This window comes from Panulirus ornatus, chromosome 12 (genome assembly GCF_036320965.1).
Source record: "Panulirus ornatus isolate Po-2019 chromosome 12, ASM3632096v1, whole genome shotgun sequence".
NCBI classification, from domain to species: Eukaryota; Metazoa; Arthropoda; class Malacostraca; order Decapoda; family Palinuridae; genus Panulirus; species Panulirus ornatus.
In genome coordinates this window covers 62,889,300-62,915,083 of record NC_092235.1, presented here as the reverse complement: position 1 = coordinate 62,915,083, position 25,784 = coordinate 62,889,300, and the positions used below count along the sequence as shown (strand labels likewise).

Sequence of the window (25,784 nt, the reverse complement as noted above, 5' to 3'; positions counted from 1 at the left end):
TCTTTTAAGTTTTTGAAATGGATAATTGGAGAACAGATGGATGACTATATGTAGAGGAGAAATTACGTAAGTGTGAGATTGTGCAGTTTAGGGAAGGAAGGTGACCTGATCACACTCTTAAGTTTTTAAAACACAGTGATGATCTGAATAGTGAACAATTCTTCATTAGATGTAGGGATAGAGCAAACAGTGGATATAACATGAATTTAAACAAGGAACTTGTTACAAGAAAAGATGTAAATAAATACTTTTACATGGTTAATGTTATGATAGACTTAGGGCATGGTTAATGTTATGATAGTTGAGAATGTTCAAGAGATGGGGCCCCATGAGTATAAAACTCCCCACCCATATCGTACAAATAAGTATTTACATATACATACACACAAGTTAGTCCAGACTGCAGAGCAGTAAAAGCAGTCAAGTTATACATGGATATTACACACTAAAGTTGTGCAGTTTTACCCTTTTCAACCCAATATTAGCCAGAAATGGATTTAGATTGGGAGTGTATGAAGACTGGACAGTTGTGACATCACATGTCACAGAGGTTGTTACGTTGTGCCATAATTTGTGAAACCTAATTGCATCGGCGTCTGCTGTGGTGTGGTGATGTATGGGGAAGTTTGTGTTTTGGATTTTAGTAAATTATGTGACTGAGTCCCATTTAAGGTTTCTCCATGATACTTTCTTCAGTGTAGATGGCTTCTCAGACAGATGACTTCAGTGACTGGGTTAGAGAGGATGGATGCTAAGTCAGAATGTTCTTACTACTTTCATAGTTTTGGAAATGCCAAGTTCGTATCTGCTTACTCCACTCTCACCTGGTCTGAGGGTGGAAGTTCTCACTGGGTGTTCTCTTAGAACATCGACTGTTTTTTCTGGTAAGATTGTGTCTGGTTGCTGCAGGCTAGGTCTTGTACAGTGCCACAGTGTCCTGTGTTTTCCTTGCCAGGAATTTGAACATTCAGCCAGCTGCTGTAGAAACACATGACATTGCTCACTTCATGTGAAAGATGAACACACCCATGATTTCCACTTTAGAAAAAATGTCAGGTGGTTTGAATAACTCTTGGATGACCTGTGCAGGTTTGGTTGATCCTGTAATTCAGGGTCTTTTAGGAAGTTTCATAATGGTTTATTAAGATATCAGTGTGATCTCAAAAGATGTTGCTCTACACTAGGCTGAACTTGAGACATCCACAGACTTGGAAAGGCTGGACTTAGGATTAATCTGTTAAGTGGTACCTTTTGATGAAGATGCTCAAGTTTTTTTTATTGTGTGTAAAGAAACATGGTATCACTAGTGTGATGATAAAGTGAAAGCAGTAAGAGACTTCTCCACATCTTAAACCATACCTTTGTAGGTCTTAAAATTTTTCATAGCACTTTCCTCCATGATTTTGCAGGAAAGGCAAAGCCTTTATCAGGCATGCTATGAAATTGTCAAAACTTTGACTGGAGAGGCTCAACAGGAGCTTGTCATTTCTCAAAGAAAGCTGTTACCACAGCTTTGGTCCTCCATTTCCCAATTCTTGAGAACCATTTACTCTGGCAACTAATGTGAATAAAAGGAAGGTTATTAGGTTTAACAGGTTTAGGGGACAGGTTAGCTGGGGTGTGAGTTTGAATTGAGAAAACATGGAGGAGGTGAAGTAATTTAGATATCTGGGAGTGGACAGAATGTGGTGTGTGGAAGACTGAACAAATAAGAGAGATTGGGTACAAGAGAGCTGAAGGGGGTATGCTAGTACAGTGTGGGAATTTGGAAAGGATGATAAAAAGGGTATACATGTCAGAAATTAAAGGATTAAGGAAAAGGGGGAACCAAGGAGGTGGATGGATGAAGTGAGTGATGGTTTGAAGGCTTGGGGCCTGAACATGCACAAAGTTACAAGATGTGCCACTGATAGAGCAAATAAGTGATATAATTTACAGAGGATGACATGCTGTCAATGGGCTGAAATAGAAGTGGTCAGGGGAAACTGGAGAAAGGTTAGTGGGGTCTAGTTGTGGATAGGGGGCTTTTGTTTTGGTACATTATGCATGATAGCTAGAGAGTGGATGTGATGTTCTACTATCCCTCAAAAACTAGGGCCACCTTAGACATGAAATATAAGAAAGTTAAGGATTCCCCCAAAAGTGTGTGTGTGTGTTGAAGAGTCTATGCAAGATTGACTTTTACATAAGTTTACTGAGTGTTAGTTTCAAGAATTGGTGGGTGCACTTTGTTTCTTGTAAATTCATCTCATGAATATCTTGGTGCATCTAGTGTTGTAGACTGCTTTTTTGGTACTTTTAAGAGAACCCCTAAATAGGCATGCACTGCATTAAATGCCTTTCTAGGAATAAGCCATTTCCTCTACCTTTTACTTCATACTTTGTATGAAAGTAATCCCTCAACTTCATTATTGTTTGAGCTTTTATTCAAGCATAGATCAGATCGTTGTTCCATTGTCTGAAATATAATTGTTACCCAAGTGTCAGATCACAATTAAAATTTTTTATGTGCACTTTTGTAAATATTAAGATACTCCCTTTCATTACAGGAAATGTTGAAAACAAAAATAACTTAGGAGAAATTAATGACAAGATGTACAGATTGGAGAGAGAAGTTGAAGTTAAGCAAGAAGATGAAGATTTTGTGGAAATTAAAGACGAGATTGAAGAAATTAATGAATTGGAAGGTTTTATTGAAGGGAACCCTAAAAATGTGAATGAAATAAATACTGGCTTGGAACAACATGGGTTAAGCAAAGATAACACTGGTAAGCTATGTTAGAAGTTAATACATATTTCCATAAGGAATTTTGAAAGCCAAGTATATTGTTTGAGGATTATAGTTGTATGTTCTTCATTATGTCAGATAGGATGAATTCAGTTGTGACTGGTACATCCCCCATCATTATGCCCTAGTAAAGCCATGGATTTTTGTGGAAAAGAGTCCACAGAAGGAGGAATTGTGAAGATGTACAGTATTTTAAATGGAAGTGGGAGAGAATGGAGTAAAACTACTTTCTGCACCCCTAATCCTGAAATGGTATGTTTGGGTCTGTCAGACTCAGGCATATCCAAGTTTACTCTGTAAGAGAAAGAAATGATAGCTCAATGTCCAATTTATATCTAGCTTCAGCTATGTAGGAGATGGTGTTATGATTGGTTATTATTTGAAATGGTTTCATTTATTGTTTAACCCTTAGACAGTGGCCCACATTAATTAATGTGCACTAGAGAATGGCAGCCCACATCATTTGATATAATAACCTTTTCTGCCTTTTTTTAAATATTCAGCTGACTTACCACACCATTAGTAACTTCTAAAGGAAGGCTTATGAAAAATTTTTGTTTTCCTCTTTACCCTCTACACCCACTATTTATAAATGATTTCACCTTGATTTCTTAAGAAAGAGTGAGATGCAAGTGAGGCATAATTGCTGACATCATGCTTGTGGAAGAAACTTTTAACAGTTGTACCTATTTTGTCGTGTGATAATGGGGTAATAAAAGACTGGTAAAAGTTGATATGTAAAGTACTGAAGTGTTTCCAAAGAAAAAACTCCCCCAGTATCCTTCCTAAACATGCCAGCCACTCTGTCATCAAATTTGTAGTGTGAGAGGTGTTTTTTTCATACTTGATTGCTGATTCCTGCTTGAGCAAAGTAGTGCCAGGAAGAGACAAACAAAGGCCGCATCTGTTCACATCCATTATCTAGCTGTTATGTGTAATGCACTGAAACCACAACTCCTTTTCCACAACTAGGCCCCATAGTCCTTTCCATGGTTTACCCCAGATGCTTGTGAGTTGAAGTTGAATGTATCTCTGACAGCAAAAGCCTGATTAGTTGCATTTCCTCCTCTTCCTCTCATAGGATGTAAAACATATGAAGTAGGGGAGTTGTGTCAAGCAGTGTTGCGTCAAAATGTATAAGGTTATGAAGTATGCATGGTGTAATGATAGTGTTGGCATTTTAAGGTTTTGCTGTAAGTTTCCTTAGATAAATTCTAAATGTTTGCACCAAGATTCCAAAGGCATGCTCGAATAACCTCCTGGCTCGAGATAGTCTGTAGTTAATGACCCTTTTCTCTACATCTCTATATGCCTGTGTTCCTGGGTAGGGTTTCATCAAAGGGAAGACCTCATCTCTTACTATTACATGTAGTAAAGTCACATTTGTGCTAGGAAGTACAGAGTCATCAGGTGCATTTAGCTGGCCGTCATTGAAAGCTTTCACGAGTTTAGAACTTGCAAATACTCAACCATAATTATTTTTGCCATATGAATCGACATCCACTGATATGAAATGGTACTTGGCATCTACAAGAGCTAAGAGTACCATAGAAAATGTTTTTTTCATAATTGAAATGGTGGGAGCCAATGTTTGCTGGTGCTCCAGTCTCAGCACCACTGCAATTTGGAAGGTTCCATAGGGTTCAGTATTCAGCTGCACTTCACTGCCAATCTTGTTTATTTGGAGATGGAATAGCTTCTTTCAGTAGCTTCTTGATTATAGCATTGCAAACTTCAAGCACAATTTCCCAAGTGGTTGAATGACCCAGGTGATAGCTGAATGCTATTGTTTTGTAGGAGTCTCCCATTGCCAGAAACCTGAAAGGGTAGTTCATTGATTATATTAATTATGTTTTTTCCTTCTCAGGACCTGAATGCAAGGATCGGTGGGAATCCTTACAATCGCAGTACTGTAAACATGTCAACGAGGCTAAACCTAGGAGTGGACGGGCTGCTGCCTCTAGTTCTAAATGGAAGTATGAAAATCAGATGGCATTTCTCTATACTTTTATGAAAGACAGGTCTCAAATTTCCACTGTGACGCAGGAGGCATATGAGTTAGAGGATGAAAATGCACATGATGATGAAGAAACTCTCAGTGGACAAGAAAACTGGAACAGTGAAGGTGAACCTCCAGAAAAAAAATATCCCCTACCTAAGCAAGTACGTCCTAAATGCAAAAGGGCCTTGGAGCACATCAGTCACAGCGCTTCAGCAACTCTGATGAAATACTTATTAGAGAAAAAGAAAGAAGAATGTGCTCCTGATACAATTGACACTTTCTTTTCGTTGATGGCTGCAACTGTCAAGAAATTCAATCCAAGTGACCAACATTTCATCAAAATAAAGGTGTTTTCATTAGTAAAGGAGATTGAAGGAAAATATATTCAGTATCAAAACTCCCACAGCTATGCAGCATTTCCACAAAGCATTTGTCCATCATCTGCAATGCCTTCCCCATCACAGTATTCTGATACATCAACAGGATTGTATACCCAACCTTTACAAGAAACTCCATATCATTAGAGCTGTGATGTATAAACACCTTAGCTAACTGTCAGCTATCCACATTGGCCTCATCAGTCTCACTAGAAAATTTTTCGTTCAGAAACATTGAAAGATAGTAAAAATAATTTTCCAGTAAAATAAAAACCTTCAGATGCGAGTGCGTGCTTTTTATTTTTTGTAATGCCTCACAACATCCTTGTTGAAGCAGTTGACCTTATAAAAAATGGGGGAAAATACATTTTGTATCGTACCTGAGAATACTGCTAGCTTTTGTCAAGGGGTGATGGCTTCTCTAAAGGCTGTGTTTGCCTTAGATATTTCTTCCTCATTTCTTGATGGAATCTATTTGAAGGTGCTGATGTTCATTCAAAAACACTGAAAGAAATTGCTCTCTTCATCAGTCAGATGAGGATAGAGATTGTGAAATTTCCACTCAGTTTTCCTCTCCTCCAACATTGGATGGAGCCAAGTTCTCCCTTTCCTATTTTGTTTATTTGTTTCTTCTTCCTTTTCGTCCAGGTCTGTGGTGATCATAGCTAACTCAGACAAAAAAAATCCAACTCCCACTGCCAGAGGCATTAACACTAGGCAGCCTGCAACAAGAGTGTACTGGGATGACCGTTGCTTGATCGTGAGCATACTGTGAGCAGAGCAGTATGTGCGCATTACCCATGACTGTAAGTATCCTGTGAGCGGAGTGGGAGTAGAGCTATAGTGTGCATCAGGTGTTATTCTTAACTTTCAAGGAAAATCTTTTTCCTTCCTCATGTTTAATGTCTTATGATCTTACTCTCTGAATGGATTTTGATTAATTCCTGGTGATTTTCATTGATTCCCATTGATATGAATTTCTTATATGTTTTCTTCTTTTGGCAAGTTTGTCCTTCTATTCTCCTATTCATCCTTGATGGTTTTGAAATATTGCAGGTTCTCTTTGTAATTCGTGGAACATGTTTATTTTCAATCTTGAATTTTGTGTTTTTAGAATTAGGGCCAATTCACACAATACGGTTAATCTCCATGATGCTTTCATATGTGAGTTATCCTTACGTAGAAGTCAGTGGAGCTGTTCACACTTCACTATACATTCCGTTTATCGTTCATCTTTCTCCCATCGGATGGGATACGTTTGGAAAAAATCTGTGAACAAAACTTATATTATTGGAAATATTCCATACCTCTGCTGGTATGAACACCGATACATATTAGTCACATTGTGTTTACAGACGAGAGAGGACACTTCTGAACTTTAGTATGTCTCTGGTTCTATCTGTGAACTACAGGCAGTCATGAGTGACTAGCAGTTGATAGAACTGGTCAGAGGCTACGAGGAGCTTATATGTAATCAAATGGACCTCTTCACACAAGCGTCACATCACCATCACACACCTGGCACATATTGGTTCCTTCGCGCGACTGATAGTTTGAACGACACCCTGATATGGTTGCTGATCAGTAACAGACTATTAACAGTGGAGAGTAGAAGGCTGCTTCTAGGAGTGTTTTAGATTTTGATATCATGCATGCAAAATTAATTGAACTAGTTTTTGCATACGAAAAACTTTATGATCTGTCATGTAGGGGGTACAGTGACAACTTGTTTAAGGAAGAAATATTGGATTTTATAGAAGAGATAAAACAAACCAGGTAAGAACCTTTATTATGATTTTGATGTACTTTGATGTAACTGTTGAACTCAAGTCATTGTTGTCCTTTTTTAACGTTGAAAAGCACTCAGAAAAAGAACAAAACAAAACTTATATCCGAGAAGTCAAAGCTTCTCGTGGCTACAGACAAGATACAGAAACAGAATGGCTACTAAAGAATTGCTTGAATTTCTTTCTCACATTGAATGGATATTGACTGGCATTGCCTCCTTCTTGGCCAATATCAACAAAACTGTCTGCCATGCATGTGGAGTTTGTGATGAGAATGTCTGAATTAATTTGGTCTTTGATGAAATTCTGCAAAATGCTTGTTGCAAATACATTATTGTCCATGTTATCTGGCAGGGACTTGAATGTTTGTTGGTATACTTGAAAGTTTTGATTCACAATGCCAAAGGCATTCTCTACAACTTGCCTTGCACGTGAAGAGTCTATAATTGAATAAAGTCTTCTCAGCATCTCCATCACTCTGTGATCCTAGATAAGGTTTCATCAAGAGTTTTCAAGGGCAATGCTTCGTCACCTACTATTACATAGGTTGCTAAGCAAGTTGTTCCAGATAGCTCTTTAGCCTGTGGAATATGTAAAACTTCCTTTTCCAAATCCATTTCTAGCTTTGAATGGGAAAAAATTCCCCCATCACTGTTTTTACCAAATGATCCTATGTTAACTGCTACAAATCTGTAATGAGCAACAACATCAACAAGTAACACTACTGAAAAAGTTTGTTTGTAGTTCTAAAACTGTGAACTCCTTTTTGGTAGGGCTTGAATCTTAACATGCTTTGTGTCTATGATGCCTATACAGTTGAGAAATTCCACAGATCCCAAAATTCTGTTGCTATTTACTTCCAGGTCTCCTCTGTAGTGCTGGTATAACTTCAGGTTGCATTCTCTTTTTAGCTGTGCACACTTTCTTCACAATATTATGAACTGTTGAATGTTCCAAGCGGTAGCTGAATGAGATAGTTCTGAAGCTATCACCAGTAGCAAGGAATCTGCAAATGATAATACAAATTATGCTAAAATTCAGTAACACAAAACTACTTTGAGGAGAACTGGCACTGCAAAAATTATTCTGTACAGTTGCCTCCATAACTTTCGATCCACCCCTTACGAATAAGCATGCTAGTACGAAATTAATACTACGATGAATTTTAATTATTTTGTTTGTAAAAGACTTTAAGATATCAAGAAAACTGTAGTCAATCATCACCACTTTTTATTAACATTCTTATACGCCAACGGTGGATCGAAATTCTTGGAGGCGATTGAACCTGCTTTATGCATGATGCGATCGGGGAAAGCGGTTCCTTATTAGTTATAAGGCTATTTTAGCAGTAGATTTAAAAAGAATTTTAGAAATAGTAACATAAGCAGATGTCTGCAATTCTCTTCTTTAGATTTTATTGGTATAGTCTAAATAATGACATTTTTTTTTCCTAGTGAACGAGTGCAAGCAGAGATGGGCATCCATGTGTGACCAGTATCGAAGATACATAAGGAGGATCGCTACTAGAAGTTGTCAGGAAGTAGCAAGTAAAGGAAAATACAAGCATGCCTATGAAATGTCCTTTGTGAAGCCTTTTCTGCATGAGAGAGAGACAGCGACTACTCCAGAAAATGATGATGCAAGTGTGCCTACTGAGGATGTGGAAGCTATGAAGGATGATGTAGTACCACAAAAGAAGCAGAAACGTAGCTGTGGTGGAGATGAGTTATCTATTGGAGAGAAGTATTCAGGACCAGAAACGTGTGAAACCGAGAAACCAGTGCGCACTCCATCACGAAGACCCATGAAGCCACCTGAGAGAGCTTCCTCTGTGTTAATGAAATATTTAGTGGAAAATGACAAGGAACAAAAGCTTACTGATCCCAATGATTTGTTCTTTCAAACTATGGCTGCCACAGTGAAGAAATTTTCCCCCTATTATCAAAATATGTGCAAATCCAAAGTTTGTTCGGTTATATCTGAGTTTGAGACGACATAAATGTTAGAAAAAATTCCACCTGCTGCATTAGCAACACTAGTGCCTGGATACACAACACCAGCTACAGTACAGAATACCAACACATTAGGATTCCCAGATCCATCACCATCATCTCATTCACACAACTCAATAGAAAGCATTGACAACCACTTCCAGGACATGTAAAATCTTTAAATTCAAATTGCGCTCATCCTTAGAAAAATGTTCTGTGCTGGCCCAATTGCACTAAATTAAAAGCATTGTACTCATGCCATAAGTTTTATATCACCTTAAGCATACAGGCAGTCTTTCGGTGAAATAGCCCCCCGAAAAGTAGTATTCTTAAGGAGGTCTCTCCCTACTTTCTTTTTAGCAAATAGTTAAGTTTGAATTTTAACATTCTTAAACAGTGAAAAAATTAAATTACATCTTCCAGCTCCTTGCAAAGATTACATTATTCACTTTCAACTTGTCTTCCTCAAGTCTCTATGTATCCGTAACTGATTCTCTTTAGGGTTAAACTTTATTTCATTTAACAGAAATGCAATTAATGCAAGTTTCTTAAACACAGATTTAAGAGTTAGAATCATTCATCTCCAATTGATTACACTTTAGTTGCTGGCAGAATCATTTCATTGATGGGGAAAGTTTAAAATTGGCTAGTGAAATTTCGGTTTTCACAGAAGTTGGGAATCATTAATGCAGTCGAGACTTGTGTTTTGCTACGGTAGTCTAATTATATCTAAATTCAATAAGTTGGCGTACGTGTGATAACTCTTGTCATCAGGAAAACCCCCTCAGACTCCAGTATGTCCTGAATTCTTAGTTGTCACATTTTGTAAGTTAACCGACCCTAGTGATTACATATGTCAAAGCTTTACCTACCCTGGGGATTACATGTGTCGAAGGCTAAACTTTCCCTGATGATTACATATGTCGAAAGTTAACCTACTCTGATTACTACATAAATAATCACCAGTTTAACCTACCCTGGTGATAATGTATGAACGGGATTATTTCAGCTGAACAAACAGACTAACGCACAGACTGATACACTCTTACACATCTGACACGCACTTAAATATCATCTAGATCCGAAGACTATATACCCTGTTCCCACAATAATATTCCTTCTTTCTTAAACAGTTTCTCGGTATTGTCGTATTTTAAAGTAATTCACCCTGGTAGAGATCGGGGGAAATCCACTCTTGAGAAGTTGCCTTTAGTCAAGCACCCGACTGGAACTAGGAAAATACTTTCGTCCAGTTACGCTATGCCTTTTTTTTTTTTTTAAGTTGAAGGCCCCAGTCACGAACTGAAGTCCACATCAAGGCCAGGTCTTAATAGAAATATAGAGAGACTAATGAAAGGATGAAAGAAAAGACAAGGGAAAGTATTTACGAATTTTGGAAGTGAAAAACCTGGTTTTTCTTTAAAGATGTGCTGGGGGTTTATTTTAACATGAAGTAGACCCTTCACTACACGCTATATTAGTGATCGAAAGGTGACGTGAAGTTACTGACCGTAATGTAGTTAAGCTGAGTCAACCAAATGATATTGATCGGGGCTAAGGTTAGCTAAGGTTTGTATACAGTGCCCAGTCTTCAAACATGGTATGATAAACGAAGGTGATCAGATTAATGAAATCGTCATTTGTATAGTGTCGCGAGGTAAACACGAAGACATTAATGAAGCAGCAACAACAGACATGACAAGGGGTTCTGGAATTTGTCGCAATTTCACCAATAGTAGGAAACTTTTGTCAGGAAGAGAGCGTGAGTGCGTTTGCACGTTAGAAATTAGTAAACGATTAACTTTATTGAATGTAGGCAATCATTTGGTTGGATATACAGCTGAGGTATTACAGATATCATAGAACTGGGAGGTCATAGTAGTTACTATATAAGCAAATCACATATGAGCTTAAGATTAGAGTGAGCAGGATATTTCCACACTCTTTTAAGACGTGCATGAGGTACGTGTGTGTGTGTCTGTGTTATTACTATTCATAGTTTACGGGGAGAGTTTTACACTCGTGTTGCCTGGTATTCTTAACCTTGTAAATGGGTACCATGTCTTTACTCTTCTGTATGTACACACACACATACACATTTATTCATGCCAGATGCTTTAGAATTTTTTGTATTTTTTACGTTGGAGGCTTCAGTCACGGATATCAGTCCATATCAAAGCCAAGCCTTGAATGAAATACAGGGAGGGTGATGAAAGGGAAAATATTTACGAATTTTAGAAGTGAAAAATCTGTCTTTTAAAGTGTACCAGGTCACAATTATTGAGAAAGACATTAAAGGGAGAGAGCTTCATACCCTCGAGGTGTACCTTTGAGTTGCCAACGGTCACACAGTAACAATATGACGCAGCTGCTTGCTGAGTCTTGCGTGGTCTAGCTAGTGGTGTGAGTTATACAAGCAGCCAGCTCTTAGCAAAAATCAAAACAAAACTTATAGAAGAGAGAAAGCGGGACATGTTTTGAAGTTAATCAGGGAGAATTTATGTCGGACGGCTTTCGACTTTGTCAATGAAGGATGTAGTGCTAAAACCACCTCAGATATGAGAGTAATACTCCGTCATACATATGAACGGAGCAGCTCTTGGGAAGAAAAGAATTACTTCTAGACAGGACTACCAGTTTCTTAGAGGCAGACTTATCTGTTCCCTTAATATAGGATTTCCAAGATAGGGTGGATGGTACAGTAATACCAAGTATGTTCACTGAGTCTATAGGTGTAATTACAGACTGTCAAAGGAGAGGGGAAAGTTGTGAGGAATTTTCGATGGGAGATAGAAGCTGGGTCTTGGAGGCAGTACACTTAACCAGTTATCGTCTACCCCACAAAGATATCCTGTCCAAGTCTGAGTTTAGTGCTGAAAGGAGGTGAAGATCGAATAGAAGAGGAACAGGCCTGAAGGATGTGGAGGAATGCAGTTTGAGTTGTCAGCGTTTGAGTGCATTTGGTTATCTGAGGGGAAAAAGGAACTCGTTGCTAGAGAGGAGAATAAGTATAGGAGAAAAGGTTGAACTTGTATTACTATATTATATTGTGCCAGTAATGGTACACCGGAGTTCGGGATGCCATTGACAAGAGGCCGTGACATTCTTTCCACACATCGGGGATTAACGGAAATGGGGGTTGGGGGTTAACGAGATAGGTTTCATGCAGGAGTGGACACCAGCCACCGTCACTCACTCAGCGTCTCCCACCCAGGGAGGTTTCTTCCAGTCTGTTGCAATGGCAGCCCATGGTCCGCTCCTCCTCTCCTGCGTCTTGGCTCTCTTGGTCAACATAGCCTATGGGTGAGTACACCTTAACCTCAGTGGCGTTTCTGCCCTAGGCATGAATTTCAAGTACACCTCATGTTCATTATTAGAAGCGTGTTCTTCGGATTACATTTGTGTCACGGTAACTGGACAATTACCATTACAGTCCAGGTAAGGAATTTCTTGTAATGCAGGTTGATGAATGGTTATATATATATATATATATATATATATATATATATATATATATATATATATATATATATATATATATATATATATATATATATATATATATATATATATATGATAAAATTTGGAAACAGTTCACCTTTTTGTCCACATAATAAGTTTATGATACGCTCGTTGTCTGTCGTGGACAATCGCATGTTTACCAGATGGCGTCCTAACTGCGTCTCTTCGTTGTATATCAACTAACTTATATTTCTCTTTAGTGTCTCCCCTGATGATATGATTATTACACGAAAGTGCACTTGGGAACTTATCGTGTTTCATTTTCCCCATGGGCTCATAGGAAAGTGATTGGTTCTCAGTGAATGTAGGTTTGCGGCAGGGGTGTGTGATGTCTCCATGGTTGTTTGATTTGTTTATGGATGGGGTTGTTAGGGAGGTGAATGCAAGAGTTTTGGAAAGAGGGGCAAGTATGAAGTCTGTTGGGGATGAGAGAGCTTGGGAAGTGAGTCAGTTGTTGTTCGCTGATGATACAGCGCTGGTGGCTGATTCATGTGAGAAACTGCAGAAGCTGGTGACTGAGTTTGGAAAAGTGTGTGGAAGAAGAAAGTTAAGAGTAAATGTGAATAAGAGCAAGGTTATTAGGTACAGTAGGGTTGAGGGTCAAGTCAATTGGGAGGTGAGTTTGAATGGAGAAAAACTGGAGGAAGTGAAGTGTTTTAGATATCTGGGAGTGGATCTGGCAGCGGATGGAACCATGGAAGCGGAAGTGGATCATAGGGTGGGGGAGGGGGCGAAAATCCTGGGGGCCTTGAAGAATGTGTGGAAGTCGAGAACATTATCTCGGAAAGCAAAAATGGGTATGTTTGAAGGAATAGTGGTTCCAACAATGTTGTATGGTTGCGAGGCGTGGGCTATGGATAGAGTGGTGCGCAGGAGGATGGATGTGCTGGAAATGAGATGTTTGAGGACAATGTGTGGTGTGAGGTGGTTTGATCGAGTGAGTAACGTAAGGGTAAGAGAGATGTGTGGATATAAAAAGAGCGTGGTTGAGAGAGCAGAAGAGGGTGTTTTGAAGTGGTTTGGGCACATGGAGAGGATGAGTGAGGAAAGATTGACCAAGAGGATATATGTGTCGGAGGTGGAGGGAACAAGGAGAAGAGGGAGACCAAATTGGAGGTGGAAAGATGGAGTGAAAAAGATTTTGTGTGATCGGGGCCTGAACATGCAGGAGGGTGAAAGGAGGGCAAGGAATAGAGTGAATTGGAGCGATGTGGTATACCGGGGTTGACGTGCTGTCAGTGGATTGAAGCAGGGCATGTGAAGCGTCTGGGGTAAACCATGGAAAGCTGTGTAGGTATGTATATTTGCGTGTGTGGACGTATGTATATACATGTGTATGGGGGGGGTTGGGCCATTTCTTTCGTCTGTTTCCTTGCGCTACCTCGCAAACGCGGGAGACAGCGACAAAGTATAATAATAATAATAATAATAATAATATATATATATATATATATATATATATATATATATATATATATATATATATATATATATCCACAGAACCTAGGACACCTGATCGGTATGCCGTACGGGTGTGGAGAGCAAAACATGATTAACTTTGCCCCCATCGTCTTCATCACGCAGTACTTGACCGCCTCCAAAATGCCCACCTCGTACAGTATGGGGAAACTCTTCGCCTTCATGAGAAGAGGTAATTTCAATATCTTAAGATGACCTAAAGACGGAGATGGGGGGGGGGGGGAGATGGGTTTGTCGCTAAGGGTTCGCCTCCTTACTTTTGCCTTTTTATCTTAACCAAAAAAGTTAGGCTTTCCTGTTACCGATTGCTGAAATGCATGTTATGTTGAAGGAGAGATACTGCCACATCAAGTAGCCAGGTGTGTGTATGTGTTTGTGTGTGTGTATGTGTGTGTGCTAGTAAGAAACAGCGATTGAGAGAGAGAGAGAGAGAGAGAGAGAGAGAGAGAGAGAGAGAGAGAGAGAGAGAGAGAGAGAGAGGTATGCTAGTATGAAACTGTGTGTGTGTGTGTGTAATGTATGCTAGTATGGAGCGGGAAATCAACAGTAACATGAAGTTGATTTTTGCATTTTGGCCTCCAGCTTGGGCCAGTATAAGCCGGTAGCTCTGATAGCCACATATTTCCTCCAATCATAATTGTTATTTCTTTCCCTCGTGACATGAACGATGAGCCGACGTTAATTCACCAGGTTACCAAAATGAGCTCTTATATCGACACGAGGACGGTTCCTACAGCGCCTTCGGGAAAAGGGATGCGTCCGGCTCCACCTGGCTGACAGGCTTCGTGCTCAAGTCCTTCGCTCAAGCACAACATCATATCGCAGTGAGTGTAGAGAGAACATTTGACGGGATTCAGGTCTTGTTTTATACGATAGGTCGGCAGACACATGCACAAGCAGAAGGCCTTAGAGATATACAGAAACTGTTCGGTGGATATATGTAGAAATATCGATAGAAATAGTTAGATAGACTGATGGAAAGTAAGACACATCTCTTTAGTAGAAGAAAATGCCTCGTATTATTAATCATTGGTAGTTTCCTAAGAGTTCCTCCACGTCCTTTTATGGTGAGAAATAAAACAAACATAAGAGAGGGACATTCCCGTGGCTATGTTCATACTCTTTCCAATAACGTTCTTCTCTCTTGTCCATGTTGCCGAAGGGTTCCTTGAACTCGTGTGACTCATTCATCATGTGTATGTGGTAGGATTGTGTGGCTGTCCTTACGATCCACCAATATCATGGGATAACTGGAAGTCATTACAATCTTCTTGTGCTATCTTTTGGTGTGTGTGTGTGTGTGTACGTGAAATTTTTTCTAACAAGATTTGCCTTAAAATATCATCCAATTATCAAAACAACTGACGTATTATGTAATGTATATGACGTATTATATGTAACGTATATGACGTATTATGTAAGATAAAAATATTCTCTACCCAACTCCCTCCCTCCCAACCCATTTATTGGTACTTACTGGACTTGAAATTTAGTTGCAAAGCCAACAACCAGCCAACAGGTAAATGCTAAAGTGACTGCCAAGTGGAGAACTTTGGCAGCACCAGCTGTGTGAGCACAACTGAGCACTAGGCTGCCAGAAAAAAAAAAAAAGAAAAGCGTGGGCGAATCAGTGAATCTTTGCTACCGAGAGTCAGAAGCTACAGTGATAGAATTCACTCAGTGATGGGTGAGGAAGGGAGCATGGACTATCGTGGATCAACAGGATAACACCTGATTATGCATAAACATTTCAGGTTGACGAGACGGTGCTGGAAAGTGCAAGATCTTGGCTTCAGAAGAAACAGAGGAATGACGGCTGCTTCAGTTCCGTCGGCAAAGTGCTGCAAAAAAACTTGAAGGTGAGTTCCAATACAAAATCTCACATTACAGTCAAGTTTTCTGTATTCTAAGTTAGAGGCATTATCTGTTCTAGAACGCCTGATCATGCAACTTAGAACCTGATGGTAAGTGATTCCGCCGCCCCCATTTTTAGAGAATTATGAATTTCGGAAACCTAATTCTTAAATCCAGAACGAAACACTCAAACAATTTCAAATTCATTAGAGGGAGAGAGAGAGAGAGAGAGAGAGAGACGCTCACGTATCTTCATTTATTTAGAGACACAAAACACAGTTGAAAAAAAAAAAACTATTACAAAGCTCTCCAACACAGGGAGGTGTTGCTGGCAGCGACTCTCTCGTACCCCTGACGTCCTACGTGATGATCTCCCTCCTGGAGGCTGGGGAGGACCCGGCTAGCGCCCATGTGTCAGCGGCTGCTCAATGTCTGAAGGCAGACACTTCCCAGGACCCCTACACGCTGGCACTGAAGGCTTACGCTCTGGCCCTGGGTCGTCTACCTGAGGGCGAGGCAGTACTCCAACAGCTACTCGACCTTGCCATTGTGGCCAAGAACTCGATTCACTGGGAACTGCCAAAGGGATTAGCAGGTACACGCTAAAGGAGACGTGTTCAGTTGAGGGAAACTATGAATAGAGCCTGTAAATTTTAGACGATGATTCAACTGGGAAAAATTAAACGGATTAAAAGATAAATGGGAAATATTGATGGGAATTTAGATGGAAAAAAGAATAAGATTAATAAACAGGGATGTGATAAGAGGGGATGGAATTTGAATTATGTTAGCTCCCTGGATCCATAAATAGATGTAAATTGTCAATGACACTTTTACAGGGGGAAAGAATATGTTGATCTACAGGTACTTATGTAAAATGCTTAAGGCTTACATAAGACACTTGTATATGATGGAGCTGTAGGTGGCTGGAGATGTGGAAGTATTCAAGTTGTATGGAGAAGCATAAGCATAGAAAATCTTGCTGAAAGTGAGTAACCAAATATTATATGCACAGAGGTAAAATTTGTTTGAGAAATTACTGGAACTTGCGACTTGCACGACTTTGTTGTTCATTCTGTTCAGCTGTTAGTCATTCATATTTTATTAATCTACCGATGTTTTCTACAATGTCATTGAGCTTTCATTCATCTGATTCTATTCACTGTTTTTACTCTGAAGATACTACAAACATCTTTCTTCATATTTTTTTTTTTTTTTTTCATTCATCCATCAGGCAAAAGTAAGTCTGTAGCAGTGGAGACAGCTGGATATGCCATCATGGCCATGATGACTCAGGATCCCAAGAACTTCGAGCCGCAGGCGAGGAAGGTGGTGAAATGGATCACTACACAGAGGAATGGCCAAGGAGGATTCTACTCTACACAGGTACGATCGTCTGCGATGGTTTAGGAAGTCCCTGTTGATACTGCAGGCTCCTGAACAGACTAAATTATTCGTGTAATCCATAAAGACAGTGGAATGAACCATGAGAGAATGTGGACATTATTATTTTCATAAAAAGTATAATCTGTAAGCCTATGCTAAACACTGACGGTACCCACTTCCTCCCTCCTCACCTCCAGGACACAGTGGTGGCCCTCCAGGCTATGGCTGTCTATGAGTCACATTTATACCAGATCCCCTTGAACATGGTGGTAAAAGTGACAGCCACTGGACTGACCCACTCCATCACTATCACAGACGACAACAAACTCTTGCAGCGGTTGGTAACGTTGCCAACTCTTCCCACCAACGTCTCTACAAATTTGGAAGGTCAAGGATGTTCTGTTATCCAGGTAAGAATAAAAAAAGATGAATAAGATGACCTGAGATGTGTTATGATTATGTTCTTCATAATGATGATTTTAATCACCATTGTCCATCGGAAAGGTGACCTTGCCCTCGTGACCTTCCAGGCTGTCCTTCGGTACAATATTCCTGAGCCTGAGCCGAATGAAGCCTTCAGCTTAACAGTCAACACCAGCACAGCCCCTGACTACAAGTGTGTCACCAAACGCATCACAGCCTGTGCTGCCTATCGCCTCCCTGATGGCAAGTCCAACATGGCTCTCATCCAAGTTGATCTCATCTCTGGCTACATCCCCGAGAAAGAGGATCTCAAGAAACTCGTGAGGGACGACGCGAGCATAAAGCGATATGAGGTGGATGGCAGCTTGGTAACTTTCTACATGGAGGAGTTAACAGACCAGGACTCATGTGTGAACTTCCGCGTGATACGAGCGGTAGACATGGAGGATGTCAAGGCCGGTGTTGTCACCGTCTCAGACTATTACCAGCCGGAGCTGGTGATCTCTCTGGTAAAGTGAACTCTCTCTCTCTCTCTCTCTCTCTCTCTCTCTCTCTCTCTCTCTCTCTCTCTCTCTCTCTCTCTCTCTGATTGTGATGGACAATTGAACAATGCCCTGGGGGATACTATTCTCCACTTGGATCCCCTAAGGTTTACGATGCATGATGACGTGCCATCCATATTTCAAGGAAAAAAAACAAACTAACTCGTGCTTATGGATCATTTTGACAGGGGTTTAAAGGATCTGATGAATAAAATTGATGCCGGCTTCATATTTCATGTCATCAGGAATGACGCCATATTTTTTTTTTTCCCCTTAAGCATGAAGAGCAAACAACGATTGTTTCATTCCTCGTAGTGTACTTACGTACGATTCATCGTTAGGTTACGTATCTTGCTAATGGTTGCTGTTATTCTCTTCCCTGCAGAGATACACACTACCGCCCACAACAGAGTGCCTCTAGACAGTCTGGTGCTAGGGGTCAGTGGACAAAGCTATCACATGGGTAGTGAATGAAGCCTATGCCAATGCCGGAGTCTAGGTGTCGAAGTTTACTGATGCCGTTACCGCTAGCCCGCTGCTGAAGACTTGAAACTGGTGCAGGAGTTCTTTGAGTGAAACGAGTCACCAACTGAGGCTTGGGGTATGTGAATAAAAGATGATTCATTGGTAGGTACCAGTTTCCCAGGATCATTCCAAGGCCCACTGTCGGTGTCAGCCCGAAGAACTCGTCTTCTTATTATCAACAGCGTCTTTTCAGTTATTTTTCGTTTTCGTTTTGTTGTTTTGTATACTTCAGTAAATTAACTGCTGCTGTTTTGTTATGGATGTGTACACACGTCTGTGGCTCCGTATGTGTATCATCATTATCAGTGACAACACAATATACTCCCTCTCCCTCCCCCCTGTTTATCATTATATTCCTACACTTAAATTAAAGGTGACACATTGGCGAGATCAGTTATCTTTTCAAAACAGGAACAATCACGGAACTGCTGGAACTCGAAATTTATCGTGTTTGTCATATATTGACAAAACCACAAGCACACACACACACACACACACACACACATATATATATATATATATATATATATATATATATATATATATATATATATATATCTTTTCTTTTAAACTATTCGCCATTTCCCGCGTTAGCGAGGTAGCATTAAGAACAGAGGACTGGGCCTTTGAGGGAATACCCTCACCTGGCCCAATTCTCTGTTCCTTCTTTTGGAAAATTAAAAAAAAAAAAAAAAAACGAGAGGGGAGGATTTCCAGCCCCCCGCTCCCTCCCCTTTTAGTCGTCTTCTACGACACGCAGGGAATACGTGGGAAGTATTCTTAATCCCCTATCCCCAGGGATAATATATATATATATATATATACATATATATATATATATATATATATATATATATATATATATATATATATATATGTGTGTGTGTGTGTGTGTGTGTGTGTGCATTAAACATGACAGCTAGAGGCTGAGTGTGAACGAATGTGGCCTTTGTTGTCTTTTCCCAGCGCGACCTTGCGCACGTGCGGGGGGAGGGGGTGTCATTTCATGTGTGGCGGGATGGCGACGGGAATGAATAAAGGCAGCAAGTATGAATTATGTACATGTGTATATATGCGTATGTCTGTGTATATATATATAAGTATACGTTGAAATGTATAGGTATGTATATGTGCGTATGTGGACGTGTATGTATTTACATGTGTATGTGGTTGGGTTGGGCCATCCTTTCGTCTATTTCCTTGCGCTACCTCGCTAACGCAGGAGATAGCGACAAAGTTTATATAATGAAATAAATGAATAATATATAGTTATCATTCTGTGTAATGAATCTGATTTATTGAACTGAAATTTTTTTTACACGTTTAGATCATACTGTAATGATTTAAACTGTGCCTGAGACAAGGAGCACTATTTCTGATAAATATGGTTTAGTTGCTTTTATTTCTATTCTTCCATTGTTTTGAAACTAAGTTGTGTGCTGTTGGTCTGCGAAGAACCAAAAATTGTACTCGAATCCCCTCCAAAAATCACGTAAAAATGACAGATTTCATGAAATATCTAATATTCCGCTTCATCATGTCTGTTGTTAAATGTTCTCTCTCCGTCAGTTTCCGCTTCTCAGTAATCTCATGAAGACTAACTCAAAAGTTTGTCTTCTGTTGTTTGTCCGACGCTTCCGCATCCGTCTCGCCGACGCCAGGTGACATCGGAGGCCGTGTCATGTCTAACAGACAACCAAGGGAATTGCTTTTCAGCGATTGCGATGACTTGCAGTGATCACTATTTTCAGGAGACCTGGAACCATGACCTTACTTTTGAGTTTTCTTATGCTGTAGTTTAATAATGATAATGATAATAATGATATCATTATCATTATTTTTACATAGAGTCCAACAAAATATTGGAAGATTTTAACTTATGATTTTACGAAAATTTCTCATTTTAATCAGTGAGAGCTTGTGATGAACTATATAATTTTCACACATGCCATACAGTATATGAAATTCATACGTGTGTGTGTGTGTGTGTGTGTTGTGTGTGTGTGTGTGTGTGTGTGTGTGTGTGTGTGTGTGTGTGTGTGTGTGTGTGCGTGTGTGTGTGTGGTAAAGAGAAAGGAGTCTGGTGTTCATGCAGCAGAACCGCATTCCTGGTATACAGCTGCAGGGCTGTGTGCCGAGGAGAAATTTCAAGGGTAAACTTGCGTCAGGTGACCGATAAACCTCTGCGGGAAACATCCATGGCTCCATCGCTACCTGTACTACTTCAGCACACAAGACATCACTCTCCTCTACATCTCGTCCTTTCCCTGTTGATCTCATTTGTTACACTGCAATAGCTCTCAAGAACGATGCACACGCAGTAAACTTACGCCTCTGTAGTTCATACACCTATCGTTTTCCCCTTTATACAGTGGTATTCATGCATTCCGATACTTCTCGGGCACCTCCCCATTATCTATACATAAAATGAAAATCCTACCTAATCAATCAACAACACAGTCACCTCCATTTCTTAAGAAATTCATCTGCAGGACTATCCATTCCAGCCGCCTTGCCATACTTCATCTTGCGCAAGGCTTTCACCACCTCTCTTAACCAAACAATTTATCATGCCTCATTTTACATACCATACCGACCAAGACACCCCACACCTACCTACCTACCATTGAACGCTTTCAACTATCCTTCAGAACACTCACTCCATCTCAATTTCAACTCATTTCTGCCTATTGCCTTTTCCCCATTTGGCCTCATCATCAGCATTTCCCATTTGTTCTCTCGTTTTTCCTCACACTATTAGTCTCCTTCTAAAACATTTTCTTATTCTTCCTGAAGCTTACTGACACACACTCACCTCAACTTTCATTTTCCTTCTTTTTGATACTTGTCACCATTTCCTGCATGATGACGCAGCACTAGAAACAGTCTCAGTTGCTCACATCCAGTCTCAAAATGTCATGTAAAATAGACCGAAACCAGAACTCCAATCTACAGTCATTCCCCTTTGACCTTTCCATGGTTTCCCTGACTGCTCTATTTGCCTTGGTTCAGCCCATTGACAACATGTTGCTTCCAGTATTCCACATCGCTTCAGGCCCCTCTGTCTTGTGCAAGCCCCACTTCCTTGCATATTCAGGCGCCGACGCTCCGAAGAATCTTTCATTCCATTCTTCTATTTTCAGTTCGGTCTTTCCCCTTTTCCTTGTCCCTCTACTTCATACGCATACCCCTCTTAGTCAATCTCTCCTCACTTATCCTCTCCTTATGTCCAAACCATTTCAGCGCATCAGTTATCTCAGCCATACTCACCTTGCTATTACGCCTCTTTCTCTTACTGTATAATTTCTTACTTGCTTAACCCTTCCCCCTCCACACACCACATATTATCCTCAAACATTTCACTTTCAATACATCCATCCTTTCTTTATATCTATTGACTGAGGGTCTATGCCTTGCACGCATACAATATCTCTGGGGCTATCGAAAGCGAGTGTTTTTTTTTAACAACAAAATCATCACAAAATATACAAGTTAAGGTACACAAACACAACAGTCAATTTAACATTTATTAAGGTTGGTTATTTAGGATTCAGGCCTAACAACTATTTTGATCATTATGGCCCGTCAATGTTGTTATAATAACCATATGAAAATCCTGAACACTCTCCTCGAGTGTATAAGGTAACTCCAAGAATACACACACTCCTGTACATAACTACAAAAAAAATATTTTCTCTTAACTCTATAGGAGAGGACCGATGACTTAAGGGGAATTCGTGACTAGATTAACTAGCAGTGGGCATTTAAGGCACCAGGCTAGAGTGTATATGGAATTATGTTAACTAAGTTCCCCTTACGATCTGAAATGCCTAGTGGACAGATTGTATATGATGGAGGTATATATATATATATATATATATATATATATATATATATATATATATATATATATATATATATATATATATATATATATATATATCACATAATGAGAACGGACCATGCCACAGTTGAGAATACAATATATGATTTAATGTAGACTGCATCTTCGGTGCATCATGAGAAGTTATGACTGCCATGAATGGTAGTATGAATGGGTTTGAAACTTTGCGAGACATCATTTGATGAAGAGTTGCCAACCTCTCTAACCATAGTAACCACTGTAACCACCGATTCCCCCAAAGACACCTCCGAAGACGCCTCCTCCGATACCACCATATCCGGGGTACCCTCCGTATCCGGGATACCCTCCGTGTCCGGGATACCCTCCGTATCCGGGATACCCTCCGTATCCGGGATACCCTCCGTATCCGAGTTGCCCTCCATATCCGGGATACCCTCCATATCCGACGTGGTGAGCGGGGGGCCCAATGCCGAGTCCAAGGTATAGATGACGAGGATTGGCTTTCTTGGTGTCCGCTGCCGTCAGGCCAAAAGCCACCAAAAGAACCAGCAACGTCAGCTTCATGGTCAGCCTGGAGGAAGGAAGTGCTTGGTGAGAATGGGATCAGTAGTCGCGGACCAACTGGCAACTCAAATCATAAGTGGATCTGTACTATGCTCCCCCATCTCACACATACACACACACACACACACACACACACACACACACACACACACACATGCACACACACTATTCTATTATACTTTGTCGCTGTCTCCCGCGTTAGCGAGGTAGCACAAGGAAACACGAAAGAATGGCCCAACCCACCCACATACACATGTATATACGTAAACACCCACACACGCACATATACATACCTATACATTTCAACTTATACATACATATACATACACAGACATATATATGTATACACATGTACATATTCATACTTGATGCCTTCATCCATTCTCGTCGTCACCCCGCTTTACATGAAATGGCACTCCCCTCCCCTCGCGCGTGTGCAAGGTAGCGCTAGGAAAATGCAACAAAGGCCACATTCGTTCACACTTAGTCTCTAGCTGTCATGTGTAATGCACCAAAACTACAGCTTCCTATCCACAACCAGGCTCCACAGACCTTTCTTATGCCCTGGTTCAGTCCACTGACACCCGTGTATACCACATCGTTCCACTCCTTCCCGTGTACGCCATTCACCCTCCATCAAATTCAGGCCCCGAACGTTCAAAATCCTTTACATTACATCCTTCCATCTCCAATTTCGTCTTCCGCTCTCTTTTTCCCCCTCCACTTTTGACACATATCCTCTTTGTCAACCTCTCCTCATTTTCTCCGTATGACTAAACCATCTCAGCACACCCTCCTCAGCTCTCACATTATCATACACGTGTACGTCCTTATGTACGAAATATCACGGATCAAACATGTGATTAACTATTACAATCAGATTCTAACTGTGAAGAAAATAGTGTTACATTTCGTTTTCTTTTTCCCCAGCTTGGGCACTAGGCCGACTCCGACGTCCAACCTCCCGTAAATGTTGCACCTCAACAACAACAGCGTTCATGAGCATCCCATGTTCTGTGTACAAGGTACAGTACGTCAGTTTGCAGATCCTTATCATTATTTTCATGTATCCATGGCCCGAGAAGTGTAAAATCTGATATTCATTTATCATACACGATCATTCATTCATTCACAACTTCCATGGGTATACAGATTTAATGTATGGGTATACAGTTATGACCTAAGTCTTGGAAGAGAGAAAAGACTTACTACCACACATGAGACACCGTTTTGATATACCCTATTTTAACGTATATATCCGATTCTGGGTTAATGACCTTTAACTGTTAATGGCCATTAGGTGTATCAACGTAGCTACGCAGTGTTGGAGCAAAACCATCATTATTGCCAGAACCATATGCTACACACCGTATTGTACTGTTGTTGAAGCTCAGTAATTTGCATTTAACAAGCTACGTTCACTATAAAGGCAGTCAGTTGTCATCTGAGAGTATGCACACACCCCTCACTGAAACCTACTCACTGTGTGCTCTAGAAAAGTTCACTGCTGCATTCAACTTAATGAAGCTACTTATATAGCGGCCAGGTGTTACTTGAGAATATATGTACCACACTTACGACAACTGTTCGTAGTTGACTGCAGGAGGCGAGTTTAGGGAGTGAATGTTGGCGAGGTGGCGGGTGGCGTGTTATATAGGTGCCCTGCGCCGCTACCCACTCGTAGCCCCTCCCCCCTCGCGCTTACCTACCCCAGTAGCTCTTCGTCCTTGTGGGACGCTGTGGCCCTCCCTTCCCGTCACTCTCACCTCTTGTCCCACCGGGCGCTCTTCCGCGTCGGTGTCCTGTGACGGTCCCTTCCAGACTTCCCTCCTGCACCTCTCTCTCTCTCTCTCTCTCTCTCTCTCTCTCTCTCTCTCTCTCTCTCTCTCTCTCTCTCTCTCTCTCTCTCTCTCTACGTATATCTTGTATTGTTTCTCTGTTTTGTATCCTTCTGTCTTTCTACCTTTGAACTCCTCTGTCTTTTTCCTACGTACTTTCTCGTACTTCAGCCACTTACCCGTCGGTCGTCGTACCACGTACCCTTCCGTCATCGTCCCACGTACCCGTCTGTCGTCGTACCATGTACCCTTCCGTCGTCGCACCACGTACTCGTTCGTCGTCGTGCCACGTACCTTTCTATTTCCCGACTTCGCGTTATACTGCATCTCATCTCTCGACCCCATCCACCCTTCCTCGTCTTCAGCCCTAAAGTCTAACTCTCCCTTCTCTTCTCAACCCACTTTTACCCCTCTAACCATGAAGCCCCTCGCCTCCCCTTTACTGCAGCCAATGCACCCTCGCCTACGTAAACCTTACGTACTTTCGTTTCACGATTATCTCTCCATTACCCTCGCCCTACACTCAGCAAGCACATCTCACCTCTCATTTGCATTGCCTCTACCTCTATCCTCACTTCGCCCCTGAACATCACCACTCTTTGCAAAGTCACCGACGATTACACCGTGTTCAGCGTCTCCTTGCGAACCAGAACGAAAACGGAAATATTTATACATCGGAACTTTAGAAGAACTACGCGGAAAGTGATGAGACGTAAGGAGTGATATAATGATCTCGTCTTGCAGGTTTTCCGACGACTTCCGTCTTCCTGTTCGCTGCAGGTATGCTGCTTACGTTGCTGTCGCCGCTGGAGAATGAGGAAATAAGTCGGCCAGGGTCGGT

At 40.8% G+C, this 25,784-nt stretch overlaps 1 protein-coding gene and 1 long non-coding RNA gene across 7 annotated transcripts in view; one reads left to right on the top strand and one right to left on the bottom strand.

The window, feature by feature from the left end:
- Positions 1-2,628: 2,628 nt before the first annotated feature.
- The window catches only part of LOC139752125 (alpha-2-macroglobulin-like), an 82,529-nt gene continuing 59,373 nt past the window's right edge, over positions 2,629-25,784 (top strand). For 2 of the 6 annotated variants that reach the window (XR_011713480.1, XR_011713481.1), the window contains exons 1-12: positions 2,632-2,768; positions 5,816-5,973; positions 8,409-12,248; positions 13,968-14,118; positions 14,637-14,770; positions 15,701-15,805; positions 16,119-16,395; positions 17,035-17,186; positions 17,384-17,596; positions 17,717-18,118; positions 18,537-18,752; positions 24,036-24,130. Coding sequence is in view for 2 of the 6 variants with exons in the window: in XM_071668042.1 (XP_071524143.1) it covers positions 13,989-14,118; positions 14,637-14,770; positions 15,701-15,805; positions 16,119-16,395; positions 17,035-17,186; positions 17,384-17,596; positions 17,717-18,118; positions 18,537-18,572 (1,449 nt within the window). In the remaining 4 variants the exon portion in view is untranslated. Of the gene's footprint in view, positions 2,769-5,815; positions 5,974-8,408; positions 12,249-13,967; positions 14,119-14,636; positions 14,771-15,700; positions 15,806-16,118; positions 16,396-17,034; positions 17,187-17,383; positions 17,597-17,716; positions 18,119-18,536; positions 19,011-24,035; positions 24,131-25,784 lie in introns of those variants that run through there. The other 4 variants (XR_011713482.1, XR_011713483.1, XM_071668042.1 and 1 more) reach the window with 4 other exon arrangements.
- On the bottom strand, positions 22,191-24,806 carry LOC139752128 (uncharacterized). Its single transcript, XR_011713485.1, has 2 exons — positions 24,684-24,806; positions 22,191-23,112 (listed from the first exon to the last, which is right to left on the bottom strand). It is a non-coding gene; the product is annotated as an uncharacterized lncRNA (long non-coding RNA).